This window comes from Pundamilia nyererei, unplaced genomic scaffold (assembly GCF_000239375.1).
Source record: "Pundamilia nyererei isolate P.nyererei 1_Seehausen unplaced genomic scaffold, PunNye1.0 scaffold00118, whole genome shotgun sequence".
In the NCBI taxonomy this organism is placed as follows: Eukaryota; Metazoa; Chordata; class Actinopteri; order Cichliformes; family Cichlidae; genus Pundamilia; species Pundamilia nyererei.
Window position 1 is genome coordinate 905,810 of NW_005187519.1, and position 21,562 is coordinate 927,371.

At 43.0% G+C, this 21,562-nt stretch overlaps 1 protein-coding gene across 5 annotated transcripts in view; it reads right to left on the minus strand.

Annotated features, from left to right (window-relative positions):
- The window catches only part of LOC102212933 (nck-associated protein 5-like), a 179,164-nt gene that overhangs the window by 56,112 nt on the left and 101,490 nt on the right, over nt 1–21,562 (minus strand). For all 5 annotated transcript variants that reach the window (XM_005742237.1, XM_005742238.1, XM_005742239.1 and 2 more), the window contains 2 exons: nt 18,389–18,522; nt 441–531 (listed from right to left, as the gene is read on the minus strand). In XM_005742237.1, the coding sequence (XP_005742294.1) occupies nt 441–531; nt 18,389–18,522 (225 nt within the window). The remainder of the gene's footprint in view (nt 1–440; nt 532–18,388; nt 18,523–21,562) is intronic.

Sequence of the window (21,562 nt, forward strand, 5' to 3'; positions counted from 1 at the left end):
GAGCGAAGCATTTCTGCACTGCAACACTGTGTAAACATGTTCAGCTCCAGATTGTGAAGTGAGACCCCAAAGGTGACCCAAGCTTCAAAAATACACGGTATTACTTATTCTTTCTGCATTTCTGCTCAATCCCAGCAGCTATTTCTCTTACATAACAGGGCCGGGAATGAATTCTTTCACCTTGACTCAGTCTGGCTTTAGTCAATACCCAGGCTCTCAGCTAAATAAGACAAAACAAACAGTGGAAGACAAAGACGCATGTCTCTACTAAATGATCACTGCATGTCAGTAAATAAATTCTGAAAATAACAAATTTCATTTGTCCTTTCATTATTTCTGTACCTTTTCCTAAGATTGAAGCAGCTTTAAGAATAACCTCTCTCTGGACCATCACTGGCATCACAGTCTCACTGTAATGAGATTTTTAAATGAGAGTTTACCTTGTAGACCTTCATGATGCCCACCGTGTCCACAGCAGTCTGCTCCAGGACACCCTGATTCTGCAGCAGTGACCGCACTGTCTCTTCCATCCTGCGCACACGAAACACACATCATCAGAAAAAAAGATGCATTAGTGGGAAATGATGATGATGTGGAGACCTAAAAGTCAGAGGCTATAATGTCCTTGAAACTAATATTAAGTTCTTTATTTTATTTTATTTCATACAACATCATCATAAATATCAGCCCAGCAAAGGAGGAAGTATGCTAATGTTATACATTGCCACTGTGTGCGTACGGAGGAGCTCAGGGTGCATGTAGGGTCAACAAAACATGTAGGAGTGAAGAAGTGTAGTTTTAAAACAGTTTATTTTCCTGTTAGCTCTAAATACGTTTTTTTTTACACATGAAATTAGGACCGAGTATTGTCAAAACTGTTGGTAAAAGCATCTGATTGGTAACAGCTTCATTTTTCATCATGATAATGATCCCAAACAATAAATAATATTAATAATAAATAGGTAAAGCTGGACTTTTTCATGTGTTGATACGTCTTCTGGCCCTGCACCTGCCCCATTTTTAGATGGGGTAGTGCATGTACTGTATTTTCCTGTCTTACTGTAAAGCAAACCCTCATCTTTCCTGAAAATCTAATAAAACCTCCACCACCACTCTCAGATTTGAGGCATGTACTGGCGGATGTGTTTTTCTGCAGAATGGTGCATTTTTTAATTTAATTTTGAGGACTTCTTGTTCTCATGCACGCTCACCCAAGCAAAAACAAAGATAGATAAAGGCTAATAACAGTGCCTTTCAGGGTTTTAGGTTCCACCACTCCAAAAAAGATAGTAACTCAGAGCCAAGGTCCAAATGACCTCAACAGTATATAAAACATCCCAACCCATGTGATACCAGCAGCCTCAAAATGATGAGCAGAGTCAAATGTTCGGCTAAAAACATCTGACGTGGAATCTGTTTTCAAGCTAAAGGCTTGCTGTTTGAAACGGATCATTGCGTTCTTCTTCCTTTGTTTTAATACTCTCCATAAGAAAGCCCACACAAACACACACACAAATGGCTCAGAAGTGAAAATAGAAAGGGGAATGGGACTGAATCAGAGCCAGAGACACAAGATGGATGAGTTGTAATTTTTCTGGACTGAATCCCAACTTCTGCTCCGTTCGCTATGCGAGGAACATGTCGTCCAAAATGACCAGACTGAGTGCAAAAAACTGCAGTCGCACTGTTTACTGACTTATTGTGTGAGATTTTCTAGGCGTGTGTCAGCGCACAGCTGTATTCACGTCTGCTGATGACTTGAATTAAGCGCAATCACGGCAGCACAAACCAAGCGAGCGACCCTGACCTTCAAGGCCCCCGTCTGCTCAGAAACAATCTTTTGCTTCTATTTTGTGCTGCGAACGCTGCAAGCTGCATGCAGAACAGGTACCAAAGAGTGAAAACACCTCTACCTATTTCCATCTGAATAGCAGCCACATGCCCTCTCAATCCCCAGCGCTGTACGGTGACCTTTCACCTCACAGGCGTTCACTTTGTGATTCTGTGAAAAAGAAAAGAAAACCTACCCCAGCACCAGATAAGCTGTGAAAGATAATCTCAGGCCCAGCTGGGATCATGTAAATGGAAGTGATAAGATGAAACTGACATTCAGGAGCACCAGAGGATCCAGAGTAACAGGCAGTCTTTGTAAAAAAATAAATAAATTTTAAAAAAGTCTCGACAAAAGAAAAAACGTTGACACTGTCAGCTGGGAATCATCTGGATTCATGACACCACCTTCTTCTTCAACTTTTGATTGGTTTGATTTGCGGTGAAGTTAAACAAGGAAGGACCCACACGGAAGGAGTTGAGATGTAAATTTGAACGTTCAGAGCGACATTCAACCCAGTCTGCCGCATGCTATTTGCATTAGCAAGGACTATCACCTCCTTTTTTCTCTAGCCTCAAAGTCGGGACTCATGTGCCTGTCAGTGTGACAGAAGGCCTTGTATTACTTACTGAGGCAGTGCAAAAGTGCATGAATCATTCAAAAAGTTTAACCAACCAGAGTTTCAATCAATTTCTGGATGTCCTTTACACATTTACAGGCAATGTTATCAAAGTTTTGACTTATTTGTACAAGAATGTCAAACATTCATAAACTGTATGTGGGGGCTACGAGGACACTGTTACACAGTTTAAAAAAATACTTGTGTAATTCAAAGAAATTCTTCAAGGTTTCAGGATTCTCACGTACAGTGTTGTGAGGAACCTTCCTTTCTGATTTATTAGTTTTTTATATATTTGTCACACTTACATGTGTCAAGATAACCTGAGTAAATTCAAAATGCAGTTTTAAAATGATGATTTCATTTATTAAGGGATCAATTTTATCCAAACCTACCTGTCGCTGTGTGAAAAAATGAACTGCCTCCTAAACCTAATTACTGGTTGTGCCGCCCTTGGCAGCAAGAACTGCAATCAAGAGTTTGTGTAAACTGGAAATCAGTGTTTCACACCACTGTGGAAGAATTACATCCACTCTTCTTTGCAGAATTGTTTTAATTCAGACACATTGGAGGGTTTTCCAGCATGAAGGGCCTGTTTAAGGACAATGCAAAGCATCTCAATCCAATTTAAGTCCAGACTTTGACTCAACCACTCCAAAACCTTCTTTTTTTTTTTGAGTCATTCTGAGGTGGACTCGCTGCTGTGTTTCTGATCATTGTCCTGCTGCGAAACCCAAGTGCTCTTGAGCTTCAGAGCATAAACTGATGGTCGGACATCCTCCTTCAGAGCAGAATTCAAGGTTCCATCAGTTACAGCAAGTCGTCCTGAAGCAGCAGAGCGGCCCCATCACACTACCACCACCATGTTTGACTGTTGCTGTGATGATCTTTTTATGAAATGCTGTTAGTTTGATGTCAGATGTAACAGGACTTAAACCTTCCACAAAGTTCAGCTTTTGTCTCGTCAGTCCACAGAATATTTTCTTGGGATCATCCAGATGTTTTTGGTAAATGTGAGACGAACCATTGTGTTGTTTTTGGTCAGCAGTGGCTTGGCCTCTCCCATGGACGCTATTCTTTCCCTTTCTTATTGTCTTTCTTATTTTAGCGTTATGGTAGGGAGCATTGCCATTTTCAAGGAAGCTGGTGCCACCGGGGAGTTGTGTGTTTGGTCTGAAACAGATTTTGGTGGACTAACAAAGTGCAAAGTAGAAACCATAAAAATACCAGGACCCAACGATAACCAATGCTCCTCATTTTGTCTGTCTTCATTTTTATAATGTCGTGACTGACCAGTGGTTTTATCCATTCATATTTTTGGAGCCAAAGGCAGAAGAGCACAACGATGTTCCTGGTGGCTTTTCAGTGATCAGCAGTGGCTGTCGGCTATGTGGTAGTGGGTGAAAATGAGCACATGGAGGCAGGGCAGAGGAGGAACACCATCTGTCCAGGCTGAGCCATAAAGCCGGCTGTAATCAGGCTGCTAGCTGCTGACCGAACAGTCAAAGCGGCAGTCAGGCAGAGCTGATGGCAGATTGCTCCAGTTTCTGCTTTAAATGCTGCCCTTAATCAGCACAACCTATAGAGAAAAGAGGGCGTAGACACGGACAGCTTCGGTGTCCGGAGACGCCGAAATGGGTCAAGGACGAACATGATCAGCATTGCAAGCGGTTGCCGTCCTTGGGGCTGAGGGGATTTGGGCAGGTGACCACCAACAGATATACCACCAGTGTCTGCCTCTGTGTATTAACATGCCACTGAGATATCTATCAGCCTGAGAGATAAATCCCTAGCAATTTTTCAAGAAGTCACAAAGGTCTTTTTTTTAAAACACCTAACTTTCAGTTTCACACTCGGTTTCTCAAGCTGCGACTCTTGATTCCAACCGAACGTGACGTGCATGAGCTGATTCTGAACAGCACTTCATTATTTTGTTGATCTCATCCGCGACAATTCAGGAACGAATTGCCAACAATTTATGAGAATGCACTATAAATATGTAGAGCAGTGTGTGGGGTAAATGTGTGCGTGTGTGTGTGTGGAGGGGGCTTTTAAACCTAAACTGCGATGACATTTCATTAAGCGACACAACAGATGGAGTCGAAATTATTCTAATACATGAAAACATGCACCAGATAAGCCGGCAAAGCGAAGCAGAAGAATTAAATGAATACATGAATGACATGGCTTGCCAAAAGTTTGGTTTTGTTGCACACAAGTCCACACCTGCATAACTCGCTGTGAACTGGCAAGGCCTCGGTGACCTTCACTTTACTAAAGTGGCAGGATGGTGAGAAACACTTTGATGCCTCAGGATGCCTGCCTGCTGCTCATATTGTGGCTGGAGAAGGAGGAGGAGGTGGAGGAGGGAGAAGGTCTGGTTTTGTGGCACACCTGAAAGAGAGCCTTTGTGTTTCTAAACAGACCCGGTGCGCTCTGGAGGTGCCTCGTTTTCCATACCCCTTCCATTTCAGAGATCACTGAAGCCACAGATGTGTGTGTGTGTGTGTGTGTGTGTGCGTGCGTGTGCGAGCGTGTGTGTGTGTGTGTGTGTGTGTGCGTGTGTGTGTGGCATCTCACTGGATAGACTTTGGTCCTTTTGAAGGCTCGGGCAGAAAGACTTTGAAGTTTTGCGGTGGTGCTGGGGGACTGGAGGTCCTCATTGTTGACAGAAAAAAAAATCTGGCTCCATCTGGACTAAAGATTTATTCTGCGTGGCGATAACTCTCCCGTTTTCTCCGTTTGCTACAGCTACAACCACATTTCCACAGATTTGCAAATCATTTAACGTCCATATGTGACCAGGAAATGTTATAAAGGCAACATATTTAAAAAAATGTTGTTGAAATTCTATTTTATGCTCGTTTGTTACTTGGGGACAGGGACATGTTTACCACAGTGTTGCATCACCTCCTCTTTGAACATCACTCTGTAAACATTTGGGAACTGAAGAGACCAGCTTCTGTGGCTTTGACAGCAGTGTTTTCCTCTTTTTGCTGCTTAGATTTTTTTTTTCTTTTGCAGACTTTAGTTTGGCGTTGCCTTGCTGAAATAGGCAAGGCCTTCTCTAAAAAAGTCATCTGCTGGCAGCGTACGTGGCTCCAGACCTGAATATATTCCTCAGAGTTATTGCTCCTGTCTCCAGGATTTCCAATAAGATCTGAGATCTTCTGAGCTCGAAACATCCCCTTTTTTTCCTGTACACTATAAATTTTTACTTGCATTTGAAGATTCAACAATGAATGCACCCACGCAGTGATTTCCAACTACAGAATCAATCCGGTTTTCAATACACTGAGGGCCCGAGGTACATGGCCACTGAATATTAGTTTTCAGCCTCGTCTTTTATGAACACAGTTCCTTTGAATTTTGTTACTATATAAATGATGTAGATACTGTAGATGCAGGAATCTGCAAATTCTTTGAAATTTTCAAATTTCTCTGAAACTTTTGTCCTCACAAACCTTTACAGAGTGGTGAACTACCATTTTACATACTATTGGCCTTCAGAGCTGCCTTAATTCTTTGTAGTACAGATATGACAAGCTGCTGGAAACATTTCTCAGAGTTCATAGTGACATGATAGCATCAAAGAGTTGCTGCAGAGTTGTACATCCAACCAGTGTTCAGTGGATCAGTGCTTTCATTTTTTTATGCTAATGTCACAACAGAAATCAAGACTCATCAGACCAGGACACGTTTTTCCAATCTAGTATTGTCCGATTTCGTGAGCCCGTGTAAACTATGGCCATAGTTTCCTGTTGTTAGCTAAACAGAATGGTACCTGGTGTGGTCTTCTGTTGCTGCTGAGATGCTCTTCTGCGTAGTTTGCTCATAACAAGTGGTTATTTGAGCTACGTTTGCCTTCCTGTCAGCTTCAAGCATTCTGCCAATTCTCCTCTGACATCAGTGAGGCATTTTTACCCAGAGAACTGCCGATCCCTGGATGTTTTCTCTTTTTCAGATCTAGAAGTGTGTCCTTTGTAAACCCTAGTGATGGTTGTGTGGGGAGAAATCAGATCTGCCCTTCAGGTACCAACAGCCATACCACATTCAAAGTCACTTAAATCACTTTTTTCCCCTGATGCTCATTGTGAACTTCAGTAGAAGTTGCCATGTGCCATTTGTATTAATGAGCAGTTGAACAGACGGACCTAATGAAGAGTCTGGTAAGTGTACATCCGGTTATCTTACTAATTAACCTCACAGGTTGCACTAGGTGTTTCTATTTTTTTATCATTACCTTACTTTTTCAGTCTTTTATTGCCCTAATCAAAATGTAAATGCTTAAATCTACAAGCAGATTAATTTCTTCAATCTCATAAAAATCATATTCAATTAAATAGAGTTTCCAATTTATTTGAAAATCCCTACATTCTCTTATTCCTGACAGCTAACAGAGCATCAGCAGTTTTTGGAACTGACTTGTAGTTCATCTGCTTGAATTTTGAACTGTGATCTGACGTCTTGTGCCTGAACTACTCGTTCTAATCTCATTTTCTTCAGCAACTCATGCAGCCGGCGCTATGACTAAGAGTGCTTTGAATAATTAGCATTAATTTGTTAGAAAGTGTTTGCGAGAGAGGTAATTATGAAGTAATGCGGTTCCTCGAGCATTAAAATAGTGCATTTAAATAAGCAAACGTATGTTTCCAGAGCTAAGTAAAGAACAGGACAAGCTCCCAGCTAAACAAGACAAGTAAACAGTGCAATTTGTCTCTGCTAAAGTCAGCTACTTGAAACATATGTGAGAGAAAGGGAGTACGCTAAATGCTTCTGATGGATGGAATATAACCCTCAGATGACAGAGCATTAGTTTACATAAAAAACATGCTCAGTGTGATAGTGTGATTAATCTCAAAGTGCTTGCAGGGACCTACTCAAAGCACCATTCTGGGAAGGAGAGACGAAGGAAAGGACAAAAGGCAAATGCCAATTCTGACTCTCCTGACCCTTGTGGTGCACCGGCTGAATTTCAAGTGTGGTGCTTGTCAGCAGTCCAGGAAATACAATTAAGACTCCAATCAATTTTCAGCCTGGGGTCGACGATGTTAAGGCTAACACACCCCTCTCGCCTCCTCTCAAACACGCACACACACACGGAGAACGCACACGAGCTCAGAGCTCTTCATGTGACAGCGATCCGCAGCGGTACAAAACGATGCACTGTCAGAACAGAGCGGGTGATACAGTTAGCATATGAAAAACTTCCAGTCCTCTTCCTCTTTTTGCGATACAGCTGTCAGAAGCCACAATGACTTCAAACGCTTCATTCAAAACTATGTCTATTCATCAAAACTGCATCCCCCTTTATTCAGCTCTAACCTTCAATGACAAATTCCTTCACAGACCTGAAAATGATCAAAGGGCTCCAAAAACCTCTGCCAAAAGCTGAAAATTGCAGCTCAAAACTCACCCCATCTTGACTTTTTCTCCATTTTTAGTGCCGCCGTTTTTTCCGAAAAAGGCCAGAAGCACCGTGCAGACATCCCTGAGCTCCATATGTGAAGTCATCCGCTGTAAAGTGACCTAGACACTACAGCACATATGTGGGTCTCTGGGCTAAAATAGGCCATGCGGTCATCATATAAGCCTGAGTGCTTTTCACTCAATCGACGGTCAGTCCAGCGGCCGGGTCAACCAAGTCAGCCTGACAGCACAGCTCCTGTTATCACTCTGTACTTGCTGTGTCTCCAACGTGTCATTATCCGGCACTAGCCTGTGCAAAGACAGTGATCTGGCAGGCAAAGACTTTCCCATATGTCCCATGTTAAGCCCTCCACACAAGAGACGGGCACCTGCTGGGCGGCAAGCAGGCCAGCAGTCTCAGATAGCATGGGGAAGGTGGTGGCGGGGGGAGGGGGGGGCAGCGATGGACTTGCACAAGTAAGGACAGGGATCCCCCTGTTTTGTCAGCCTGTGTGTGTGTTTGTGTACACGCACATGTGTAGCTGTGTGGGTCTTTATTAGTGATTAAGAGGCTTTGGCTTTCATAAAATCGACACTTTCCGTGCAAGAAAAGCTGAGAGGGAGGCAGCGTGCCAGGACACTCACCGCACGATCAGAGATCTCCACAGGACTTCCAGCGAGTCGCTTTCTACCATCACATTTTTGGTTAATTTTAGTCAGTGCTCTCCTGCCACGTGCATGTTTGCAAGTTTCACAGCTCAGATGAAGCAGGAGACACACACACACACATACACTCCTATTGTGGGGATATTCATGCTGCCAGCGTTCCTCTGCAGGCACTTTGTCTCTATCCCGAATTAGAAATAAAAGCAAGGTCTTTTACTTTGTTTTTCCTCTTTATCACAGAAAATCCCACAGGCATGTGTTTGAGAATGAAGACCATAATGTGAGGATGAAATATCTGAATCCTCAAAGAATCTTCACCTGAACAAGAGGACGCTTTTCTTGCTCTCTCCGACTGTGGTCGCACTCTCACTTTATCAGCGCCGCAGTCAGGCTTCGGTTGACTGAAACCCTCTAATCTGATTTGACCGGAGCACAATTGGAATATCCCAAAGCTGGTGAAACGATACTGAGAACAATCACCTGGTTGTGCAGCTGAATCGAGGCCATGAGGGGCCCTCGCGTGACTGATTCATCGACAGCTCCAATCGCCTTATCTGACCTTAACAAGGCGCTGCGAAACTGTCTGTTTTTTGGCCCCGAAATAGTCCATTCTTCTTCTCAGACTCCTTTCCAGCAACACACACCCACCGGGTGATTGCCTAGCTTAACACAATGCTAAGCCACTCTTATCCTCTTAGAGCTGTTTTTGCAGAAAACTCGCAAGGAGACCCTTTCTAGTACGTGACCTAAATGAAGCAGAGAGGCAAACAAAACTGGTGGTGAAGAGTTTGGCTTTGAGGACAGGTCAGAGTTGTAAAAGTCATGCATATCAGTCATGCATGTTACAGTGGAGTAGCATTTCAAAGATCCTCGCCCTTGTGACCACTGCCTCTTGCCAGAGAACTTTAACCTGACCAACAAGACACACATGCAAGAGACGCAAGGGGGGAAAGAGATCAAGCGGCCGGAGCATTTAGTGTGCCCCGTAAATCATATTTCATAAATCTTTGCTGTGACAACAACGGCAAATAGTAAAAATGTGCAAAAACCACAACAGTTCAGCCATCCAAGACTTCTGAAATAACCACAAAAGGGTTTTTAGCAGAAGCACTGCACAGACTGCACAGACAGGGTGCAATCGAGGACTAGCCTGCAAGAGTGTAAATTAAAAAGGACATATGGAGGCGACCAGATTTAGATTCCTCCTTCATCCCCCTCAACCCCCAGCACTTCCACTACATTTGGGAGGATTTAGAGTGCAAATTCACGAGGTCTGTCCCACATGTTCACCCCTGGCCAAAGGAAGCATTTAGCAGCAAAGAAGCCATCGGCTCTCGAGAGCATCTAGCTGGAGCCTCTCTAAGCATCTCCCTTATGGGCTGCAGGCATGTGCATCCCACATGTGAGAGAGAGCTAGAGACTGAGCAAGACATCCCAGCGGGAGACCTTAGTCGTGATGACAGCGTGTAGCGCATTACTTACACCCAGAGCCTACAGCCTCTTCCTACCATGGACTTTTGGGAATTTGAAGGGGTCAAGATGGAGAGAAGGGGTGGAAGACCATTGTTTGACCAAACCCAGTCAAGCCATTTTGAAGGAAAAGCAAAGAAACCAAATCAGTTGTACTGATTTCCCAAAAGAAGTGTGGATATGTATGTGTCTCTCTTAGTCTGGATAAGTTAAATATATTTCAGGCTTCTTTTTCTAATGATTAGACAAAAAGATGTATGTACCCACTGGATTTAAAAGCTCTGAGCTAAGCTTTTGGCTGCCACTCTTTAAATCATTCTCTTATTTGTCATCTATTTTACCCTAAATGGGATAATTACTCACAATAAGAACTTTATGCTGTATTAAACTTAACTTCAAACAAGCTATTTAAACTATAATCCTATTAGGAAAATGTTTACTGGGGACATAAATCTAGCGAGAAGCATAGACGTCCTCCTCATAGACTTTTAAACAATCAAACTTCTCTAGGCAATCTAACAAGCAAGAAATACAGATTTAAGGCACTTCTGAATTGGCTTCACTTTTCAGACCTGGAAGCTACATCCATCTTTAATGTCACCCATGGAAGTCACTGAAGTCTACTATTTAGCTTTGTAACTGGCATCTTTAAGCCGCTTTACAACACATGTGAACCCAATTTTCTCCATTTAATGCAAATTCAAGTCTGACTTAGCCAATGGCATGTCTGTTATCACTCATGCATGGTTTCTACCGTACATCAAGCGTCCAATATACACTGCATTGACAAAAGTATTGGGCCATACTACTTAATCTTTAATTTTATTCTCCTTTGACAATGGGGCTGCAAGCCACTTTGCAACCCATGTGAACTCCAAGTTCTCCGTTTAACACTGAGTAAAATCTGACTAGCCTTCCTTTATATCAAGTCGAATGCGCAATTTCAAAATGTAAGCCTGAACACTGGCTATTTTCTGAAAGTTTGGAGACTAAATGAGACCTAAGTTGTTATAGAAAGTAACTGGTTGACTGATCAGCCTTTCTTGCAAAAATTCAGGCAAAAACAAACAAATAAATAAGTAACAGCCAAATTTAAATACTGGAATAAAACTGAGAAATCATTTGTGAATAAAATCAAGCCTCAACTCTGTATCCTGTAAGTTAAGATTACCATAAAGATTTCCTGCTTAGCATTCTGCAGCAATGAATGGCAAACAGGCAGATTATTACACCGAGGTGACCCTTCTTTGATTTATTTCAGAGGAAGAAATTCAGCGTTTACATTTTTTAAACTCACCTCAGCTGAACTACAGGGGCAGAGGCGGACGAATCGACCCTTTAGGAAGTAGGTGAGCTGCTTGTGTAACACATCTGTGTATATGTGTCATTCAGAGCAGCTGCCAGACAGCGAAATCTATAGTGCAACCATGAGATCAGTTTGAATTACATGCTCTTTGGCTTTAGGCTACAGTCACCAGCTTCACACTCCAGAGAAAACCGGTGAGCTGCTGCTGCTGTAGATGGATGCCCTACTTCCACACACGCTTGTAATCTGACCTATTAACATCATAACCAGCATGTTTAATCCAAGGTGGAAGTTGCTGTGGTGCAATGGAGAGGGCATGTGCAAGTATTTGTGGCCGTCTGACACAATTACAAGCAGATAATGGGTTGCTTTTTGCCACAGAAACCCAGTGGAGCGCTTTAAGTGAGGGGACTGTGTCTTATCTTCAAAGAAAAATGTGAAGATTGATACCAAAGCCCTCTTATGGGCTAGTAATTTAGTGCATGTGATAGAGTAGAATAACCCAAATTAAGTTCAATCAGACATAATTCCCTGGTCAGATTTGGAAGTTAAAGAGAGGAGGGAGGGGGCTGAAACGGACCAATAAATCCTTTCAAATATGAGGTGCTCCCAAAATAGTCCAGACACCTATTATCTATTTAACAGCCCCATTCCCCCATTGGGCAACAGTAAGGAAGTAACTTCAAAAAAGACTGACCCCTCCTCCATCCTGTTAATGACCCAAGATGTGTCGCCTTGAACAGAGGGCCTGATTCATCTGGCTAAACCCTGCAGAGGGAGTGGGAGGAGGGGGGAAGATCTGTTTTGAATGCGCCAAATTAAAACACTTGGACCTGGCGTGGCTGGATGCTTGAATGATTAGAAGAGAGGGCATTGATCTGCAAACAGAGCGCAATCACTCAGCTCCCCCTGTCTGAGCCTATCAGGCTTTGGCGGTCCAGCTGTGGCGGCGGTGGTGGTAATGGAAGCAGAACATGAACGCTGCAGACTGCGGTGGGATCTCAACCTGAGCGTGACTGTCCAAACAACGCGTCCAGACTTGAAAAGCGCTGCCATTCCTGCATGTTTACATCACCGGCCTCCTAAATACGCTGCGTATGCAAGCGTGCATGCATGTTCTCACACACCGTGCTGAAAAGAGCACGCCGCTGGGCTGTAAATCTGCAGGCACCCGTCGTCATCTGCTGCTGTTGTTAGTCTGGCCATAAGTCTCCCATATCCTGCGTGAAGAGGGCCCTTCAAAGACAGTAATGAGTCAAAGTCAAGTGGAGCGAGTCGGCTGTAAACGCCCCAGTTTTGTCAATGAGCGCGCCCGTCTTCTGGGCGACAGAGAGTCTGATTTAAAGATAGAGCAGGAAAAAGTAGAGAGGAATCTCTTGGAAAACAAGGACTTCACATTTTCACTCCTTTCTGAAAGTGTCTGACCTCGAAGAACAGGCAGAGGGATGAGTCCAATAAAGTTTTTAGAGTGTGAGGAAGGAAACAAAACAAATCACTGCAAAAAGTTCCTGGGTAAAATGAAATTTGCACTTGTGCTCATTACCTGCAAAAACTGTCTTCTTCATCCTCAAGCCACATTTTTAATGCAGGGTCCCCAGTGGCCCCTGTGTCTCCCCGGCACTCATCCTGTCTGAGCTTGGAGCCGAGATGTAGTCAAGGCCTCGGAGAACAGACATCCAAATGTGCTCGATCGTTTCTGTCCCTGACATTAATTTATGCCATCATTTAAGGAAGGACAAGAAGATTTTTAAGTTGTGTCCCCCATCTTTTCTCTGTCTTTCCCCTGCTGGGCCAGTCCTGGCTCTTAAAGTGTCCGTGTGGAGTTGTGGGGACGTCCAAGGTGGGCCGAGGACGCTGCTGAAGTCTCCCGCTAATCCGCTGGAGTTTAATGACTGCAGAGGCCTTGCAAGTAGTGGGGGGAAGCCTTAGAGAGGGGGTCGGTCAGGGGAGGTTGGGCATGTGACCCACACCAGGCTAAGAGCCCAACTGGTTGGGGGAGGGTGCGTGTGCATGCAGAGGAGAGGATATAGACCTATGTCTAGAGTTAAGTGGCCAGTCAGTTGAAGAATGCCAGCTTTCTGATCTCGGGAGCAAATTGAGCTATTTCTTTTATTTTCTTTCTTGTTTTGTTTGTTTTTTTCTTTAGGGTGAAAGCTGAAAAGAAAAAGCCAGTTGTTTCAGTTTTGCCAATTCCTGCCTTAAATTGTTACCCCTGCCAAAAAAGGAAAAAAAAAATAGCCTGAGCATTACAAAGGAAAGAAAAAAAGCAAAGGAGACAAAACAAAGGCTGTAAGAAGCCGAGATTCCCTGGAGTTTGTCTGGCTGTAGGGGTGACCGACTGATCTTTTCTGTTTGGTGTTGCTTTTTGTTCACGTATCTGATACAGTAAAGAGCAGCTGTAACAAGCAGCTCATTACCTTCCTGCTTCACATCATCACACAACAAAGCAGAGAGCTCAAAAAGCAAAGAATTCGGAGCAGAAATTACTTATTTGCATAGAGTCTGATACCACAGCTAAAGCACTTGGCTGGCTTTTATCGTTCCGACTGGTCCGCCTTATTTCCATCCTCATCTCTGTGATTCCAAAAGTGCCACCTCAATTAATTAGCGACACGCAAATCAATTGTTGCCTGAGGTCAAGCAGATCACGGTCTATTTATAAGACTGGACGTCCACTTAACATGATTTGTGGGTATTAACTCAAAAAGACACATTGATGAACTAAGGTTTCTACCCCCCCACATACACACACACACATCAAATGCACAACAAATAATGAGCCCGAATCAATCAATCAGCCAGCAGAGAGGTAAATAAGTGTCGTCTGCCGGTTGAAGGCAAGCATCCGTAAGCCAATAACTGAAACAGCAGATGCAAGTAGGGCAAAGGTTTACAGGAAGGCTTCTTTTTTTTACTGGCTAATTAAAGTGACCACACTGTTGTCCCATCTGCCACCGCAGATTATTGGCTGCCATGTAAGCATGCTAATGCGGCGAAGGGACCAGGTACCAGTAAACACACTCCACATGCTTGTTAGGGGACTCGTTCACATTCAGATAAGCGCTCGGGCATCGCTTTAAACAAAGATTAAGGCTCTGAAAGTGAAATCCTGTTAGCTTATTTGTGCAGAGGCGTTAGGGGAGCGGGGAGATATCTTTCGAACTTGCAGCCCGAACACCGCGTTCCCTTTGGGAGTTGCTAAGAAGCATTGACGACGCGGGGAAATTGCAGCAATCGAGCATGATGTCAGCGCGCCACACCGCTGGAATGGCAACAGCCGAGCGAGGTAGGGCCGAACATCCCCACTTCGATGAGCGCTTTTTAAGGACATAATGGAATCTTTGTCTTTACTGCCACGCCGTTGCTTGGCAGCAGGAACGGTAGCCGCCGGATGCCCGATGAGAGCCATCTATCTGGACAACCCCTGCCATGCAGACAAATTCATCTGGCTCTGCGGGGACCTGTGCAGGACCCAATCAGGGATAAGCTTCATATATTTCCCCCCTAATAGAATTGCTGTACTTCATCTCACTCTGGCTTCAGCACATTGACTCTTGTATTGCAAGCTACTATCTCACTAATTCACTTTTAGCCTTGAGGAGCGAGTGCACTGTATCTGCACTCTTTATTATGCCGGGGAACCTGTGCAAAATCCCAATAAGTCTACGTAAAGGTCAGAAGGTGACCCCGATGGAAGACGTAGACAGGGGAAATGCCGGAAATAGAAAACTGCTTCAGGTTTAGGAAGGATAAAGCAAAATGAACTCCCCTCAGCTATCTCCAAAACAGTGTAAACTGTATAAATGTGCATCAGGAATGCGAGGAAGGCCAACATGAGTGAGAAACACCGCTGAGCTTAATTCAGAGGCATCAATGGAACATTTTAAATATGTGATAAATCTTTGGAATGGCTCTTAAATATTTTATTCCTCCCCTGGCAGCGACTCTGCCCTCGTCTGCACTATAACACTGGGACCATTAAAACGTACCGGATTTTCTCCAACCAACTTAATGAGAAGATAAGCAGTCAATGTAAAATCCCCCAGACTCTTTTTTCCCCAGCCCCGTCCTTTTGCATACTGAATGCCTATCGCCTAATTATGGCATCAACTCAGGCCCTGGCTCTTGATTTGCTGTCCCTCTCTGTCACACTTCAGCAGCTGCAAAGAGGAGGACGAGTTCATGAAATAGAGGTTACTGAAGTTATGACGAGAGCATTGTTTAAGGGCTTCACACCTTATGGGTTCCCTTTCTGCAAAGCAAAAGTAATGTATCAGACGATCTTTTTCTGACGAAGACAAGGTCAAGCGTCGCAGAGAAATGGCACTGAAGTGCTCTGATGAAATGGAAAAGCAAAGAAAAGAATGTGAGAAATAGAAAAAGTGGGAACAAGGTATCGATTTTGAAGGTTACTGAAAGATTGTGCTGATTGCAGAAAATTGCTGGCAAAAATCTATTGCTTTCACTAAAAGGGATAGTTACTGGTTTCTGGACGCTTCAGGGAAAAAATGCTCCAGGCTGCTGTACATGCCACTGATATCTCCTTAAAGAGAAACAGTTTGATAAAAAATGTCCAAGTTTGCTTTATTAGATTTACTCTGATCACTTGGATCACCCATTACTGCAGCTTACTGTGAAGTTTTAAGAAATTGGAGCAAAGGGTTAAACTCAGTACCCAGGCAAAGGCTTAGTACAGTGATGGTGGCTGTGGCTCCTCTAGTCCACATGCCAAAATATCCTTCGACAAGATACTGAACCCCCGAGCTGTTGGGTTAAAAGTGCACAGGTATAGAAAAGGGTACTTGTTTGAATGACGTTTGTAGTAAGGAAGCGCTTTGAGTGCTCAAATAGAGTAGAAAAGCACTACTAACTCAAAAGCTGCATTGGGACAGATTGGAATCTTCACCGTGCCAATTTTGGCCTAACCTGGCTCCGTTTTTTTGCTGCCTCTGCAAGCTGCTTTGCAACCCACCTCAATCCCAGCTCACCCTTTTCATTGCATGTCTGACCCAGTCGTGTTTGTTGGTTGTCTGCTGGGTGATAGCATTGATCAGAATAGAAATCAGGAACTGGCTGTATTGTTCCATACAACTATACTCAGTATTGTCTGCAATATCTTTTTAACCCTATGACCATGATTCTCAGCTAGAAAAGGGTGGAATGCCCACTTTGGGTCTGGAAGGAGTTGTTGTCAAGGGTGGATGAGTTTAAGTATCTTAGACAGTACAGCTGCTACTCCTCCACATCGAAAGGAGCCAGGGGAGGTCATTCAGGTATCTGACTAGGAAATCAGTATTTTTCCCCCTGAATTCGCTGAATGTCACTGTGAATGCTTTCTGTGTGGACATAGCTTTCAATACTTTTAAATGCACTTTTATAAAGAATATGGGAGTTGAGATTCTTCACTCTTGCACATCTATCATTTTTTCTTAGCATTGGGTCCAAAAGTCCAGTTTTATTAAGCCTCTGGTAAAGACATATTTTAGAAGACAGAAAAGTCTAGTATGGCTCATTTTTCCTTCGTGAATGAAAAGTAAAAAAAAAAAAAAAAAAAGTGAACACAGGTGCCCTTTTCCAGGGCAACAGAGTTCAAACCAGAGAGGAAAAAACATCCAGGGGTCTCTGAGTCCAGACTCTGACTCCGAGCTACAGACTTTGAGTAAAATCTACTCAAACTCCTGTCATAACTTTTACAGCAAAGAGACAATAATTACTCGATGACCAGATGCTTTGGCCTTTTCAAATGAAAGTAGGACAACAAGTAATGCAAGGGACTCGAAATAAGTCAAACCTCTGAAGGATTAAGCGCATTTCTTCACTGATTACAATTTCTTGCAGATGGCTTGTGGTGACCTGCAGTTTAGTGAAAGGAAAGCGTGTGAGGTCATCTCTTTAAAACCTTTTATTACCCAGGGATTATTCATCTAGCGTGGTGTCCGACACATCCATAAAGTCTCAAATAAGAACAGAAAATAAATGGAAAAGCAGTTCAAGGATTTATGTGTGGGTGGTTGCCCTTAAATGGGGTTAAGAAGTAAAATTTTTCTTCTTTAAAATGTTACAGATACTGTGCCGTGAAAAAGTATCTGCCTCCTTCCTGATTTCTGAGGGTTTTTTTTGCAAATTTGTCACACTTTCGTGTTTCAGATAACAAAGCAAATTTGAATATTAAACAAAGAAATGGATAAGGGACAACAGTTATCCAAACCTACTTGTTAATGCCCATAAACTTAAAAAGTAGTTGTTCCGCCCTCCGCAGCAAGAACCGCAATCAAGCTTCAGTGATAAGTGCAGGTGAATCTTTCACATCATTGCGGATGAATTTTGGTCCAGTCTTATGAAATGCTGTTAGTTTTATGTCAGATGTAAAAGGACCCAAACCTTCCACAAAGTTCAGCTTTTGTCTCGTCAGTCCACAGAATATTTTCTTCTTTTCAAGATGTTTTTGGTAAATGTGAAATGTGAACTTTGACCTTAACCGAGGTCAAAGTTCAAAGTGAGGCCTGTGGTTCTTTAATGTTGTTCTGGTGCAGTAATTTTGGTAGGCTGGTCACTCGCCACTGATACAAGTTTTGTCCATGTGTGTATAATGGCTCTCACTGTGGTTCATTGGAGTTACAAAACCTTAGAAATGGCTTTCTAACCCTTGGTTTCTGGATTCAACAGGGCTGCCAGTAACCAAGCCTGAGTGAGTCTTGTGAAACTGAACTCAGCTTTCTAACAAATGTGGTTAATCATCAAAGAAAAACTGAATTTTGTACTTACTCAGGGTAAAACAACTAGACAAACAACAAAGAAATGAGGTGGGGGGCAAATACTTTTTCACAGCACTGCATAAAAAGGAGATCAAATCACTCAAGTGAAACACAATCATTTTATAGACGCACGTACTTTTCATCACCTCCCACACAGGGTTACAGAGGGCTGAATACAATATTTGCTGATGTTGAATAAATCAGGATCAGTATCATAGCAACTTTGTAATTCGTCCTCTATTTGTTTTTATTTATTCCTTTTGTTCAAACGTAATGAGTGAGGGCTGAAAAATGGGATTTAAAGCCCGCTCTGTGCTCCTGGGTTCTTTTACCTGGAGAATTGCAGCTGCAGTGAAACCACCTGCGCCTGACCCAGCTCGGACTCCTCCGTCACTTCCCGGAGACGCTTCTCGCTCTCCAGTCGCAGGCGTCGCTCTTCCTCTAGCTCGTGGATCAGCTTTTCTCGCTGTGGGAAAGAGCAGAAGGACGATCAACTCTCAGGCAGTGTGTGGCCTGGGGCTAAAAAGATCACCCTCAAGTCACATGCCACAATTTTTACGACCCCCTTCCCCGAATATTCGACCCTGCTCGGATGAGGGCAAGCAAAGACAGGCTGTCTCAGCATCATAATGACCAAAACATCTGCTCACCAAACATCTGAAACCAAACACAGCTTGTCCTAGCTGAAAAAAACAATCCACGCCTCGCCGCTTTTTCCCCTGACTTTAGGTGTGAGAGGAAATAAAAGAATAAGGGCATGATGACATTTAGGCCGCCTCGATTGGCATTACTTCCAGTAGTTTGTTGTTACTTTGAAACACTCATAATGAGCCTCCGCTTCTTTCTGTCTCTATGACAGAAAGTTCACACTAAATGTCATCTGAAATCACTGAGCCCGCCCTCCCGTGCCTCAGTCTTTCTCCTGCTTTTCATTTCATTTCAGATCTATTCAGAAAATGCTCCCCGATATCACTGAAGCTATGAATAGCATGTTTACCCTGCTCCTCTCTTCCTCACACCATGCAAACCGTCCTCTCTTCTTCTGCGTGTTTCACCTTTTTTCCCCCCTTTACGTTATAGTTATGATGATGAGTAAACATGACCTCATTCGACCCAACTATTGATAGATCCTGAATTAAAAAGCTGGAGTTCCTCGATAAGAGGAAGGAGGGATCACTTATGCCTACTTATCTCTGCTTTCCATTCCTTGATTTCAGAACTTTATAAATGTTGCTTGTGGTGTATATGGTCTCCATGAAGCATTTAGCCAGTTTTCTCTGGTCTTTTCCAATTCTTTAATTGGATTCTTCATTTCTGAAGGATTCTGTCTTTGGATCCCAAAAGAGAAAGACATCCTTGCCTCAAACCCAACTTCAAAGACTAAGGTCCCTGTGGTGGCACACTCCCTACTCCAGTTTTTTTGACAAAGTTGCAAAAAAAGCTTTAAGCAAATTCCTAGCAGCAAGGCGGAGGATTTTTTTTTAGCTGACGGAGCAAATAAGACGGGATCATTCTCTTGGTCTGGCAGTTTCTATTGTACATAAAGCCAAGCATCTGTCGCTGCTGCTGACAGTCTATGACAAAGCCACTGGCTTCCATTTCCGTAGATTTGGGTGATCTACCAACTGTCAAAGCCTTGCCAGGAATATCAGCTAAAAATACAAGATTGTAAAATATCTGCAAATGGGTCTGAGGCCAAAGACACACACTAGAAAGAAAAAGGGAGAAAGTTTCTTCTTTTGCAAACAAAGATGCAGTGTTTGGTGAATAAGAGATTCAACTTTGGCTTAACAAGGGTTGATTAGAGATGATTATCATCCTTTTATTTCCACCTAGGAGTACAAGTACCCAGGGAGGTGGTGAAAAACGTATATGTGGATATACAGTGCAAAAGTCTCGACTCACTTCTGATTTCTTTTCTTTGGCCAGGAAAATAGGACACTGTTCAAATGAACAGATACTGACACTTCTTTTGTCCAGTTTCCTCAAATTTTTTAAGGACACCCTGCACACCATTGTGAGATATGTTACATTTTCAGCCAATATCTCTTTGGGAATCACCTTGCTGGTGCAAAAGTACTATTTTATCTCTGTCAAACTGTGGTATCTTTGACATCTTTCACAGATTGTTACTAGCAGCCTGTCACAAAAACGCACAGAGGGCCTAAAGACACATCTTATAATTGGGTATTTGCAAAGTTCTCTGTTATGCATAGTCACAAGAATAGTTAATCCCCTGAGTTAAGTTTCTTTTTTGTGCTTAAATGACTCATAGGTCTGTGTAAGTGGCTCAACAAACAAATAAAACATTCCTCTGAAAATGGTCAGTTACAAGGACTGGACTGAAAATGAGCAATAAAGGAGTCAACGTGCAAAAAAAGCTTCAGGAAGCCTAGAGAACTATTCACCCAGAGCACTTTAAACATTACCACAAAGTCTGGCTCTGTGGAAGAAAACATCTGAAGTGAATGCATTAGTATTTTAAACAGAGACTACTGTACATAAGTGAATAAAAGTTTTAAATAACCTTTTAAATAACAGCCTTCACTGTACTCTACAGTATATCTATGGAAACACATCTGTTACCTTGGGAATTCTCCTGCACCTCTCCTGACAGATTCCTTTAAACATCTGAAGTTTTGAAAGCTCTTTGATGTAAAAGTAAGTCTCTGGATAATCCTCTGGATAAAACATTTATATAAGAGTTCAATGAGAATCAGTTCAGTTGTTTACAGATGTGTACTGGCTACTATTTAACATGAATCTAAATGTGATTGGTTAACTCTAAACAGAGGGTGTGCACACATGCTTAAATATTCTAGTTGTTTTGGAGTCAATCAGAGCTTAAGAGCCAATGGAAAATGTTGGGAATCACCAGATTATCCTGTCAGTTCTTCATCAGTTCTCTTCAGTGCAAATGGAATTACTTACTGCCCATCCTCATCGTCAGCACCAGTCATGATGCGGTATTACTCAGTGCATGCCTGCAAAGAAGCTGGAGTGCTTTCTCTCAGACAAGCATTATGGGGACATCTTGTGGCGTGAAAGAATATAGGTCAGAGACAGTGAGCGTGTCACTCTGTGTGGCATATAGACAAAACATCCTCCTCGACATGAGGCCCTCCTTTATGCCGGGTCTCTCGTGAAAAACCATGAAACCAAACTGGAAAGAAAAACATCGAAACAACTATAATGTGACACCGAGTCGCATTGCTCCATTACTCCGTATGACCATACTCTCCTTATAAACTGTCTTGTGTCACTACATTGTTACTTCTGTTACAAAAGCAGATCCTAACTGGGTGATTCAGCTGCTGAGGGGGAATATTAAACCAGAGTCACCATTAAAACCAGTCCCCGTCTTCACCGCGGCAGTAAATTCACGGCTACTATGTGCAGCGGGGAGGCTCTCCCTGTCAGGAGTAATGGCTGCTGTAAATCCACTCATACAAGAACGTAAAGTAGTGCATCCCCCTGCCAGGAGCTGGACGTGTATATATATATAT